The sequence below is a fragment of the Eurypyga helias genome, unplaced genomic scaffold (genome assembly GCF_000690775.1).
Source record: "Eurypyga helias isolate BGI_N326 unplaced genomic scaffold, ASM69077v1 scaffold9022, whole genome shotgun sequence".
In the NCBI taxonomy this organism is placed as follows: Eukaryota; Metazoa; Chordata; class Aves; order Eurypygiformes; family Eurypygidae; genus Eurypyga; species Eurypyga helias.
This window is the reverse complement of record NW_010236560.1, coordinates 1-13,656: the sequence shown is the minus strand read 5'-3', so window position 1 is coordinate 13,656 and position 13,656 is coordinate 1. Positions and strand designations below refer to the sequence as shown.

Sequence of the window (13,656 nt, the reverse complement as noted above, 5' to 3'; positions counted from 1 at the left end):
CAGCTTTTCACAGAAACCCCCCTGCAGCCCCCAGCTACCAACACCTCGGCACACAACCCCATACAAAGTTACACTGAAAAGCCTCTTAGAGGTGAAAACGATTCTATCGAGCGCTCTCGTGCGGAGTTGCGCACACCTACGGAGACACGTAAGGAGCACCAACATCACGTAACACTGCTCCAACCTGCCGGAGGCTTACCTTGCTATACTGCTGATGGCACTGCTCGGAGTTACCTTTGGCACTCTGTCCATGCTGGCAGCAACTGTGGCAAGTTTTAAGGCTGTTGGCGACGGTGCTGAAGTCCTTGTATTGATATGCACATTGACTGGAGAAACAACACTGACATTGTTGAGGTGCACTGCATTGGTCAGGCAAGAATTGTTCATGGGAAGCGTCTGAGGGCTGCTCGTGCACAATGCTGGAATTAAGTGGTTTGTGGTGGTGTGGCCAACTGTCCTTACAAGCTGTACAGTTGAAATCCCTGGGCTGGATGATAAAGCCATGTTGGTGGAGTACAAAGTTCTGGAGGTTCCTGTTACAAAACCAGATGTCGTTAGTTAAAAATAATGTAATTTCTTAGATTCAAAGCCAAAGATTAACCTCAGGGGTAATGTTTTAAGTATTTAGGTCCCTGGAATGGTGCAAGCATCTGTTTTTTAAAGATTCACAAAATGTAGTATTTTAGAAATATTTTTTCTGGTTTTTTTTAATTACAGGAACATCAGAAAGTGAAAGAAGTTACTGTATGACAAACTACTGTATTGCCCAACTTTGTACACCTCGTTTTAGCTGCCTTAAATTAAAGGGACAGCATTCCCCATAAAAGTAAACTGGATGGAGAACACCTCCCCTAGGCAACCTCTGAGCGCGACTGCGAAGCCAAGCTCCGAGGCTCTGATCACCTCACCTCCTCCCTTGTTCTGCTGGCAATGTACAGAGGTTCTGGGAACCAGCCTTCCTGAAGGCAGCAGAACTAGGGGTCTAGGACTAGGCAAAGCAGAAAACTCCATTCAGATTACGCTGCAGCGCTCAGTTTGCACTCCTGAGCTGTGAGAAACTCCAGGTGTCACCGTCCATTCAAACCAGAGGCTCTCAAATTTCAGCGGGGCAGCCTAGCTATTCACTGCTCTGATGTTATCACAGAGGAAGAAGCTACATTTTCCCCTAGATTCTTATTCCTGAGAAACAACCTGTTTTCAGCTAACATCTCCTCATTTACAAACCATGAACAGGAATAGCTGTTTTCCATCAATGCCACGTACACCTTTAGAATCGTAGCAAAGGTCTAATTTTGCAAGCACAGTATTTTCCATGGTTTCCAATCGTAAAGATGGGTACCACGTATCGGCACGACACACTACTGATCTGACACCCCTCCAGACGTTCGCCTCTCAGATAGAGAGTTATAAATATCTTTGTGTTTCCTGGAACGGATTTTATTCAGTTTTGGTTTTTTTTCTCCTGCCTGCTCATTTCGTATTATCATTAACCCAGCCTGGTAGAAGGTCTCAACAGCTCATGGTGTGATTTGTTGTAAAAGCAACAAATTAATCTAAAAGCCTTTTATTTGTTATAGCAGTCAAATTCCAAATAACGTGTCTCTTGGCAACATGGCTCCTGCACCAGCATGGCTGGTAATGGGGTGCAGAGGGAGGGGGAAGGAACCCAACATCTACACTCCTGCCTCAGTTTGGGAGGAATCCTACACGCAGTCAAATCTGAAACGCGCAGTAATGCCAAAGAATTGCGTGAAGTAGCTGATTAGTGTGTTTTTGTCTGAATATGCAAGTGAGATAACGACCAAATAATGCAGCAACTTAACTATTTCCTTCTCAAAGCACTTAATGTCTTAATTGATTTTTATTCATTACACATTCATGCTGTTTTTACAATGCCATCATGCTTTTGATCATAACAGATTAGTAAAAGATAAAAACCTACAAAAGAAAACAGAAACAATGCTCTGCCAACCTACAAGAGCATTTGGTAGTTTTACTGCCACACTAACCTACATGCCAGCACAGAAGTGTTTTAAAGAACAATACTTAAACCAATTAAAATATATTTGACTTTTTTTACTAAGCAGTATTTTAGAAATCAGAAATTAGTTGACATATTCTCAGCTCATACTGAACCACGAGTTTTAAGAAATCATCACCTGAAGGCTGCACCACACCATTGATATTGTTGTGGCTGGTGTTCTGTTCCTTCGTTACCTCACTGCGACTAGGAGCGGGTGCACTGACCACTGCAGATGCAGCAAAGTGGGCGCTGGCTGAATCGAGGGTTTTTGACATACAGTCAGAGGTGCTGGAGCCCTGTGGGAGTACAGAGAAAGAAATTTATTTCTGTATAATTATCCAAGTACAAAATTAAATACCACATTAGGTTTGCTATCGTGCGCAATTACCAGCAAACAAATGTGTCTTCTAAATGTAATCTAATGCACTGTAACATTAAATATTTCCGTATCACAGGTCAGATGACAAGTTGAAAATTAGCGTCCAAGTGTGTTGAGTAAGTTCTGCTCAATTCAGGCGGTCAATGGCCAATGCAGTTCCTAGCACGACAGATCACTTCCATGGTGGGTTGTTCAGCCTGGAGAAGAGAAGCCTCCAGGAAGACCTTAGAGTGGCCTTCTAGTACTTAAAGGGGGCCTACAAGAAAGACGGGAAGGGACTCTATCAGGGAGTGTAGCAATAGGACGAGGAATAGTGATTTTAAGCTGAAAGAGGGAAGATTGAGATTGGACATCAGGAAGGAATGCTTCCCGTAGAGGATGGGGAGGCACTGGGACAGGTTGCCCAGAGAAGCTGTGGATGCCCCATCCCTGGAAGTGTCCAAGGCCAGGCTGGATGAGGCTTGGAGCAACCTGGGCTATAGAAGGTGTCCCTGTGCCCATGGCAGGGGGGGGGACTGGGGGGAATTTAAGGTTCCTGCCAACCCAAACCACTCTAGGGCTCTATGTGTTTGAGAAGTTCTCTCTAAGAAAACAACTATGCCTTAAGTTTCCTTCTCTCTTCTGTTTCCAGGCAGCAAATACACAGCAACCTCAAGTCTAAAGGATTTCCAGTATTTATGGTACATTCACTCTCCCAGAGTCACTTCTACCACAGCATAATTGTTCACTGCATCCTGGAAGCACATATCTGCTATTGGTCCAGTTTGTCTGAATGAATGGTAAGTACTGGAAAGACATCCTGAAACGGCTGAACGTATCATTCCACAATTTCAGTTTATGTTAACTAAGAAAATTACTTTCTATAGACATTCAGAGCATCTTTGAAATCCAAAACTCACTCCTTTTGTTAAAATATTCTGGTATCATGTCTTTACACTTACAAAAAATGTAATCAGTAACCGTCAATACAGAATCCCTGACTAACTAAAGCAGAAAACACTGAGGTGAAGGGACAAACAGCACTGTTCGTTAGATATTATATGCACAAAGTAAAGTAAGTTTTCCTAGTAACAGCCAACAGCAACAGCTTTTATATTTTTTTGGTAAGAAATCAACAGAAAAGCATGTATTCTCCTCTTGCAAGGTGTTACAGAGAAGTGTGGTCCCTTTAGAAGACAGGAGTAGTAACACTAGGGATGGAGAAAGGGAAGGAATCAAATCAAATAAGCAGAACTACCCTTTTCCTCTCCCACAGTTCCCATTTTTGAGAACTCACTGAACACCTGCGCATAACAGAATGCGTTACCTCATAATAAAGAAACCTCTTTGGAGCACTTACACAAGGCGGGATAAAGCCAGTGAAAACATCATGACGTGACAGGGCACTGGGTATTTCTACACTGACCAACCTGGGGACACAACTAACACGTTAAAACACCAAGTCTCTTACTCAACTTCTAAATGCAGCCATGATGTGTAACTTCAAAAAAACCCAACAGGCTTTGACATTGAAACGTAGAATGTTATCTCCCTCCGAACAGAAAAATGAAAAGCAGGGTACCTGCACTAGCTACAGCATAGGTGCCTTCCAGGCACTACACAGCAAACTGCAAAAGCCTCTGGACCAAAATCCATCCTACATTTGCTCTAAATTCTACCGTATTTAATGAGGTGTTACAGTTAGCTTGCACAAGATGAAAACACACAGTAAGCAAAAAGGAAGCTATCAGCGTATGACAACATTTCAGGTGCATTACCTGTGCTTTCGGATGTGTCTGTTGTGAGGAATGCTGAGATTGCTGTTTCTGCTGGAGCTGAGCCAGTTGTTGCCTCTGCATTTGTACTAACTGCTGTTGATGTGTCTGAAATTGTTCCTCCGTGATACCCCCTGTTACTACAGAAAAGAAAGTGAAGGTAGCATTAAATAAGCCTGCACAAAACGAACATCTAAACTTCAAGAGTGCATCTGTGTTGGGTAACAAGTAGTTGAAGACAACACACGCTCTGTTAGATGCTTGCAAAAATCTTCACATCTCCTTGAAGAGAATATAGATATATTATGTATATGGAGGGGTCAGGCTAAATGTTTGTTGTGTTCTTTTCGCACCAAATCAATTTATAACGTGGGTTTCTCTGCAGCAGCTTTAAGCAAAAGCTTCGAGAAATTCTTTTCCCGGTTTTCAGAAAACAAGCATGTCCCAGAAATCACAGCTGATGAAGTCCACTGGGCTGAGCTGGGTGTCTCCTCTCCCAGTATGCACTGTCGGTTTGATCCTGTACCACTTCCTTTCCTACAGTCCCTTATTATTGTCCTGTTCTCTGACACCAGAATGACTAAGTTCTTCACCTACTTGACCAGCACAAGCACAGTTCATATATATGAATAGTTTGTACACAGCTCCATCCCAAACCTCGCTTGAAAGGACTATCAACTAATACACAACGACAGAGCCAACCTGCAGGTCTGAAACTGAGAGGTTGTGAATATCACAAACCTCTGTTTATTCAGCAAATCCAGTCCCACCTTCCTACTGCACGTTCTAGTTTTCCCTGAGGTAAACGCTTAAGTTATGCCTGAACAGGCTTTTCTCTGCCAGTTATTATTTAAAAAAAAGTGCAATAATAGTTTAAGGGTGACATAGTCTGTTCATTTATTTGTGAGAAGCAGGTTAATGCAGCCCCACTAGGCTGGTTGTCTCCACAAGGGAAGGGAACGGTGAGTTAGAGAAGCTGCTCTCAGCATTCTCCCCCTGAAGGACTGCACGCTTGGTAATGCTGAATACTTGACAGAATTTTCCATGTAAAGCCTGAGTTTTGTGCAGCTGGTGCTAAGCCAAGAACTATCTTCTCCTAGGAAGAAGTAAAACCAGAATCCACTTTTCAAAGATTCCCATTAACCACATTCCAGACATCTGTTCTGTGTTTTTCAAAGACGGATGCTGTCATTCATTTCTAACACTTAGATTCTGCAGGAATATTACCTTATCAGGAGACACTAACCCAACATTAAAATACGGTCTGGCTCCTTTGTTTACTTGTTGTAATACTCACGGTTGCCCTAAAATTCCACCCTGAGTAAATACCAAAACTAAGACTGAGAGTGTTTAGAAGTTAGTACTGAAACTTCTTTGCATTATTAAAACAGGCTTCAAGCACTTTAGGAGGGCACTGAAAAATCCAATGACTTACACCGTTACTCCCATTAGACTCTAGGGTTATCATCATCATTTCCAACAGCTTCTAAAGCCAGATTTATTTCATGCTTAACTGTACTTGTGTTCCTCTTGAAGATTCCCACCTATTATTACAAGCATTTAACTCAAAGTTCAGTCAGCTAAACCTGTGAGGTTCCCTCAGTCTCCCAAAACGTGTTGCATTACTGAAGACAACAGAGCCAAGAACAGCATTACGGAACATTACATACATATGCATTTCTATTTTTAAGTTCTGAGGTAACAAATTCCAGAACATGTCTTTTGTTTGATAAAAGACCCCAGTGTTTTAGAACAAGCTTAATGTGGCCCAAAGAAATACCCAAGTTCAGCTGTGATTAGCTATTATTTGCCTGCAGCACGGGGGTATATATGTACATCTAAACTCAGAGTTGCACTCTTCTATGGACTGGAAAGACGTAATACAGCAAGTCTCAATGTCAGCGCATCGTCTGATTCAGCCCACGTATCAACTCTCTGCTTTCAGTCTCCCTTCATCCCCCGTCCGACACAGACCACGAAGGCAGGAAACGCTATTACAAGGCAGAGGGAAGATTAGCGCAGTAACGCCCTAATGGCTTACTCTGCCTTGGCGTGTTTACATTCCGCTCCGCTCACTACCTATCCACCAGCTACTTATTCCGCAGTCAGACCGAACTCAGCCATTAGCCCTGGTATGAACCAGCAGATGTTCATTAGCACATTTCATATCATTTGCTCCTGCCAACTCAAACAACTGAAAAACCCCACACCTCTACACTCTCCCAGGGTAGCCCTCAAGGTCACAGTTAAGTGCAAGTGTTCCATACCTCTCATAAAAGGTTCTGTTTACCAGAATCTTAGCTTCCACTGCCGTGTATCAGTATTTTCTATTTACTATAGCCCAATTGTAGTGAAATACCACAACAGGACAGGGTAAAAAGTCAACATAAATTAAGACTTCCAGACTCCTCTCCTCCTTGACAGCTATAGTTTGGATTATTATGTCACTTCTCTTAGGATCTGAAGGGTTTAATCAAAGATCATCTTTCAGGCCACCCCAAAAGTGGCATTTCATTAATCTAATTCTTCTACATGGTATTTAATTCTGGGAAAAGATACCCCTAGAAGGTAAAAGCTTGTCCCATAAGCAAAATTCTTCAGCCGAGAATGCCACTGTTTCCAGCTGCCTTCAGTTACCGTGTCCCAAGACACAAAACGGGTCACCGGCACTGGCAGCTGAAGCAGACGAAGCCAAATGCAACATACTGACCATACTGCAAATGGCTGAAGCCCTTGCCTGAAGCCTCTTTCTTTCTTAAGTCCTCAAAGCGAGACGAGTTGCACTCCAGAAATTCAGCAAGCGGGTTATTACTTAGCTGTGTGAAGGAGTACAACCTACAAATCCCTGGTAAGTTCCTTCCTCCACCATCTTTCCTGGTGATGAGTTGTATCCCCAGCTCACCCGTTTATCTCATTTTAGACTAAAGAGAGAATTCTTCTGGAAGTGTCAAAGAGACCAGCTTACTTTTCCAGATATAGTGTGTAAGCCTACAAAAAGTTTACACAACTGATCAAAGGGATCAGTGACCTTGTCTCTTAAAGATCCTCAAATCCAGTTTTCCCGTTTGCAGTTCTTATAACATGAGCAAGAGAGTAATTCAGCTTGAAACAGTGATTCTTTATTCATGCACTGATGAGGCACTTTCAGGAAAAGACCAGTCACACACTTTAAAAATATGTCTGGCGTTCTGTGTGCACAGTGCTGGGCATTTGAGAAAACACCACAGTTGAGTTGCTTTATTAATACAAGTGAAAAATATAATGCAAAGGTATCTTGAAATGTTCTTGTGCATCAGAAACCAAAGGAAGCAACTCCAAGTCTTCTCTAAAAGAAAAGAATAAGCCCAAACCAATCAGTTTAACTACTGGCATTGTTTCCTCTAGAGGTAGCTTGATGCCTACAGGCAAGTGTGCTACAAACCCAACTGATTTCAACAATCATCTCCCAAACAGATTTACTTTCATAAACTCAGTACCTGTGCTGATTTAACACACAACCAGACTTGGACCAGCCCCTCTAAGACTTACTCGATATTTACTAAGGAGCGCATCTACCAGCAGTGCCTCTTGCTAGCTCAGCTATTCGGTGAAGGCTTCCGCTGCCTACTGCATCTGACCCTTTACCAGACTGAAAGGATCTGTTTTGTCATGTAAATCTGGCAAGAAAAAGGTCTTCCATAACCATAAATTTCCTCACATAATGCACTTAACTGAGTGATCTCTGTTCTAATCTAAATATGTAATTTCGGAAGTCACTGAAGAATTCAACGCATGTTGATTACTATTCTTCTACAAAGTGGCTTAGATCCATCAGATTTGGGTTTATGCATTTTTTCTTTTTAGGTATTTCTCTACAGTCTTTCCCATCATTCAAATGTGAATTTCTCTGTCCTCTTCCTTTAGTTCTCCTTCCCTAATGGTGCAAATCCTGAAGTACATGGGTTCCAGTCCACATCAGGCCTGTCACTGACTTGCCATGTACCACCAACAGTTCAGGGGTTTTATTCCTATGGATGGTGTTACCTCAGTCAGGAAGGGCTGACATTTTTCTTTTCTGTATCCCCAGTTCCCTAACAAAAGACAACACCCCCCCCCTTCCCTAAATATACTGCTTGAACACTGTCCTCTTTTTTGTTTTCTTATTGTGTGCCATGTCTCCTCCAGCTACTGGACTTCTCTTCCACTGCTGGAATCTTCATTTATACTAATGCCAGGTACAGAAATTTCACAAATCTCTTCAACATTTTCCCCTCACTTTTTTATTTTTGTAGACTTCACCCTCAGGGGGGAAAAAAAAAAGTCTCCCTGGAGTAGAATTCAAAGCCTCAAAGTTTTACATCTAGCTAATCCTTAAATAACAAATTGATTTTTTTATATAATCATGAAAAATTCTACAGAAAAAAACCGACCCCAACTTAACCTGTATCTTTTTAAGCAGCTTTGTTTACCGTGGTGTCACCACACTTTGTTCCTGCAAACAGAAATCCTGCACTACCACTTGCTCTTCTTACATAAAGAGCTACTGGCAAATTCTTCACTGTTCCTCACAGCTTATGGGCCACGTTCCCCATCCTTACCCCTGACAGACAGAATTCCTTTCTATTTTCTGCACTTGCTTTAACCCAATATCTCTTGCTGCTCATCCGTAATCCCATCCCACGAAACTGCCCCTTTCTGCACCGGTGCAACTCTCCCACCCTTCCAGCTCCTTGCACAGAATACGACCGGAGCGCATTATGCCTGTTCTCTTCGTACAGCAGAAAAATAGTCTTGTGCAAATCTTCTCATGAGCGAGAGAACAATAAGGGTTGCGATGACTACACTGAGAAGTTATGAAAGTCAGTATTCTGCACTTCTGTCCGTCCTGCACCGACGTTACCGAATAAGCTAATGCGCCGTCTTTGGAAACCATAACATAGGGAAAACTGCTCCTGCCTTCAAGGAATTTGAATCTCCACCCATGAATTCTAAAGGTATGTTATCAAAGATTAAATACCCAGTCCCGCAAACCGAATTTAAAAGAGACGGGCACATGTGTCTGAAGTTAATTATGGAATTTAGAATTGGCCTATTATATTATGTAATTGTGCTGCTTTACAATACCTAATTCTGTATCTACACAACAGAGTAGGAAAACACTCAGTTGATGCTCGGCAGTAGATCTCTTTTGACACATCTCCACTGGTTCAGCTTTTCAAAGGATCATACGCCCTTTCACAATTACAGAGAAGTGACAATGTTAAAACTTAAGCAATTACAGCTCCTAGTGCAGGAAGAAAATGATGTGAAGGCTGCTAATATAAAAAAGCAATTTTTTCTTTTGGGGCCTTTTGTTCCAGCTTTAGTGCTTCTGTGCCCAAATCGCTAACAAAGGGTCTACAACGATCAGAAGTACTGCGTGTATTTTATATTCTTATGGAAACACTACACAAAACTTCGTTTTTTTTTTTTTAAATGTAAACCCATTTATATGTGAATGGCTCTCTTGCTCACCCTCAGCTGTAAGAAAAGCAAACATCAACAACAAAGAGGACACCTCCCCACCCCCCCCCAGGAAAGCAACTGCTGCTCTTCTGCACTTATGAAGAGCATTCTTCTCTCCTTAAACAAGGTTAGGCCGATCAAAGTCTTCAAGATTCAATCACACCTAAGCAATTCTTAAATACAAGTAGAATCCCTCCTTTGGATAATGCATATTTATCAAGATTCTGTTGAAATGGGACTTCAGGTGCTGAAACATAAGTAGGAGGAAGAGGACTGCTTGTGGGAAATATCTGCGTGCTCCAAGAAACGCAAACCAATTAGCTTGTACCTTTGGTTTAGGTACACGTCGCTGCTGAAGACTGTATTAGCCCAGTCGCAAGTCAAACCACTGGAATTCAGTATTTTACGTTCCCGAAGAATTCAAATCCTTGCCTACCTGATATGCCATTCTTGCTGGTGTTCAATAAAGCTACAGATGCTGCAGAAACTCTTTTATTATTCACAGTCTGCCCTGGTTTCCTTGAGGTACATTCTTCGCTATCACTGTCCTGTAGATTTAGTAGCCTTGGCTGAAAACACTGCAGTCGACATGATCTGATATTGCTTAGGATTTCAGGAAGGGACAGTCTGTTTTCACAACGTTTATTGGAAGCATTGGTCCGTGAAAAATTAGAAGAAAAGTCTAAAGTCTGGGAAGAGCTTGAAAAACTGTTCAGCATCTCCGGGTCAATCTGTCTCAAGACAGGATCATGTTCTGTGGATATTCGGTCCATTATAACCCTGATGAAAGAGGATGGAAAAGACGTTGGCTTAACCCTTTCAAATACTCTATCCTTTGAAGGGGAATGAAGAGTGAAAACTACGCAACCGTACCTTCCACCCCTGCCAATTCGTCTTCTTGCAAATCCTATACATCTTCTTGGAATTGTAAGGGTTGTAAGGCAATGCCTGAACCTCAGTTTGTCCAATTCCGCCAATTCTGAGTTTTCACATGAAGAATTAGTTTGGTCCAAACGAGGCTGTAAAGAAAAAAGAAAGGCAAATCTACACTCAGAGCGTACACTTTGGTTACCACTAGTGATTATCATGCACAGGCTACAGCATAGAAAATGCCCACGGAACGACCACTTGATTAATATGCTCAGATCATAAAAGCACTCTGAAGATTCTTCTAAAAAACCCACACGAACTCATGAAGCAGAAAATCTCCTTTCCTTGATTAGTCATAATATCAGACACCCCAACCAAAATATGGAATAAGCCAGAATGAACTCATTCTGCCAAGAAGCACGTAAACCCGTCCTCATCAGACACAGGTCCATCTGGCCCCGTTCCTCCTGTCTGAAAAGGGCTCTTCTGGCAACTCGGCACAAGATATAAATCACAGGGAGCAATTCTTTTCTTGTTACAGCCTCTGAGCTTCAGGCTCTTAGGAGCCGAAGGACTTCCTGCAGGCAAGGCTGCATCTTGACTATGCTTTGTCATCAGTTGAGGGCCTATCCTTCTCAGGAATTTGCCTAATCCTGCTAGTAAGGGTCAGTAGCGTAAAAGCTTTCGTCTGAAAAAGTGCCAACAACCCCCATCTCGGACAGCTTGCAACCTAACAACATCAGAATGATACAGGCCGGTTGGAGCGAGTCCAGAGGAGGCCATGGAGATGCTCCAAGGGCTGGAGCACCTCTCCTATGATCGAAAGGCTGAGAGAGTTGGGAGTGTCCAGCCTGGAGAAGGCTCTGGGGAGACCTTATTGCAGCCTTCCAGTACCTGAAGGGGCTACAAGGAAGCTGGGGGGGACTTTTTCCAAGGGCCTGTAGTGACAGGACAAGGGGTAACGGGTTTAAATTGAAAGTGGGGAGGGTTAGATTAGATATCAGGAAGGAATTCTTCCCACAGAGAGTGGTGAGGCACTGGGACAGGTTGCCCAGAGAAGCTGTGGATGCCCCATCCCTGGAAATATCCAAGGCCAGGCTGGATGAGGCTTGGAGCAACCTGGCCTGGGGGAAGGGGTCCCTGCCCATGGCAGGGGGGGTGGAACTAGATGATCTTTAAGGTCCCTTCCAACCCAAACCAGTCTGTGATTCTAAGTGTGTGGGTAGTTTCAAAAGGGGCGCCTACATTTGCCGTTGTGAAACACATCCTGCCAAAGGTAACAGAGGCTGATCTGATGGGCCTTTGTTCCAGTACACAGCATTCAATTACTGGATCTTGACAGTGTGTCTTTGCTGCATCAGCTTACCTCAGGGCATTTTTATTACTCCATGAATATCTTTGTCATTATTATTATGAACTCAAAGCTGCATAAACTTTACAAGTATAAATGCTATGTGCTGTCTGAAGTGCCTTATATGGCAGGTTAATAAATATTCATTAACATAATCAATGTTTGTGATCACGTTAAACCTCCAGCAACAGTAGTGCTGTAGATTCCATCAATTTATGTGGAGTTAACCAAAATTCAAACAGCTTCAGTAATTAAGAAAAAGAACACCTTAGAAAGCTAGCATTAAGGCCGTTAAGTAACGTGCTTCTGAAGAGCAAGGGGAAAGTAACAGAGAAGAATGACAATACAAGTTTTCGATTGTCTCAACTTCTTCTGGCAAAGGAGTTGACTCATAACTAATAGAAGAGAGGTAGGATAAGTTCTAAGCAACGGAAAGGCTTCTTTAGAGCAATTAGCACTGGAGCTAATCAGAAAAGGTGACTAGGTTAGCAATCAACAGGTAGAGAAAACTTATTCTTTCCATTTGGGTGAGTTAAGAGGCCACACAAAAAACCAAAGTGACAACTGGCTCTTAAATAAGCCACTAATAAACCTCTAAAAGCAGAAGACTAGTTAAAAACGACGACATATTCTTGGGAAGATGGAGTTGCCTGCGATACTCTGGCAATGACTACAACACAGCAGGACACTGCGGAGCGGGCACCAGCAAAGAGCTTTCAGCACAACTTGTGGGAGATGCCCGTGCTATAACCTGAGCGCTGTGGGGGATGTCTGGGCTTGTGAAACAGGCTACCCAGTGACCGACCGCCTGCTCTGCCCGTGCCTTTAAAGGCTACACCATCACACAACTATTTTGGCACGTAACTTCATTCTCCCCACGGGATACAAGCAAAGCAAACCCCAACCCATTACAGCATCGTGTTGCCTTTCTTGGTCCTCCGCAGTCTGAAGCACCCCATCTATCAGCACATGCTTGGTAAAGACCTTCACTGTTGGTGGTTCGGAGATGCTGACAGGAGATCCAAGATTAGTCTCTGTCCTTGCTCATTCTTGCAACTGCAACCTAATGGCTTTCAGTGTATTTACAGTTTGCACCGTTTTCAAAAGAAAACGTTGACTTTATGAGAAAAATCGTGAACAGATGAAACCCCTCTGCTTCAATGCCCAGCAGGATCTCTCAGCAGGCTGGGAACTGGGACAACTAGTACCCAGCTAACGAGCTCGGAAGATGCACTGAGAACACTGAAGGGGAAGAAAACCCCCTCTCTGCTTAACAGCGGCTGAACTGGTCTGCTGGCCACACATTGTGTTACCTTCAGGTAATCACAAGGGAACATTTTCTTTAGATTCACCCAATCAAAGATTTGGAGGTGAAAGCGGGAACAGAAGAAATATTGCATTAGCACTCTGCCAGTCTAAACTGGAAACAGCCACCGCGCCAAATGCAACAGCAGACATGTATCTTACAGCATAATACTGGCATCCTGCTCTTCTCCTGAAAGCACAAGGTCCATCAGGATCGTTTTCTTCTTCTGCTTCCGATACTGGTGAGGGTACCTAGACCAGAAGGCAAGGTCATTCTTTCAACTGCCATGCTTACTATTAATTTAATATTATATAAACTTACATAATAAAGAACTACCACATTTATGTATTAAACACAAGCTTCTTTGAAACAGAGCTTCAAGAAAGAAAACAAACTCATCATTTACGCAAGGATCTTTATATACAACACTATCCAACAGTTACTCTCTGTTTCAAGCCAGACCGGCCAAATTAGAGGCAACTGCAATTC

The 13,656-nt window shown here is 42.8% G+C and overlaps 1 protein-coding gene across 1 annotated transcript in view; it reads right to left on the bottom strand.

Moving 5' to 3' along the window:
• EPC2 (enhancer of polycomb homolog 2 (Drosophila)) overlaps positions 1 to 13,418 on the bottom strand; it is a gene marked incomplete at its 5' end in the record, with an annotated part of 16,468 nt that extends 3,050 nt beyond the window's left edge. The window contains 6 exons of the mRNA XM_010147127.1: positions 200 to 533; positions 2,160 to 2,319; positions 4,160 to 4,296; positions 10,077 to 10,420; positions 10,514 to 10,659; positions 13,329 to 13,418. Coding sequence (XP_010145429.1) covers positions 200 to 533; positions 2,160 to 2,319; positions 4,160 to 4,296; positions 10,077 to 10,420; positions 10,514 to 10,659; positions 13,329 to 13,418 — 1,211 coding nt within the window. The remainder of the gene's footprint in view (positions 1 to 199; positions 534 to 2,159; positions 2,320 to 4,159; positions 4,297 to 10,076; positions 10,421 to 10,513; positions 10,660 to 13,328) is intronic.
• Between the last annotated feature and the right edge of the window lie 238 nt (positions 13,419 to 13,656).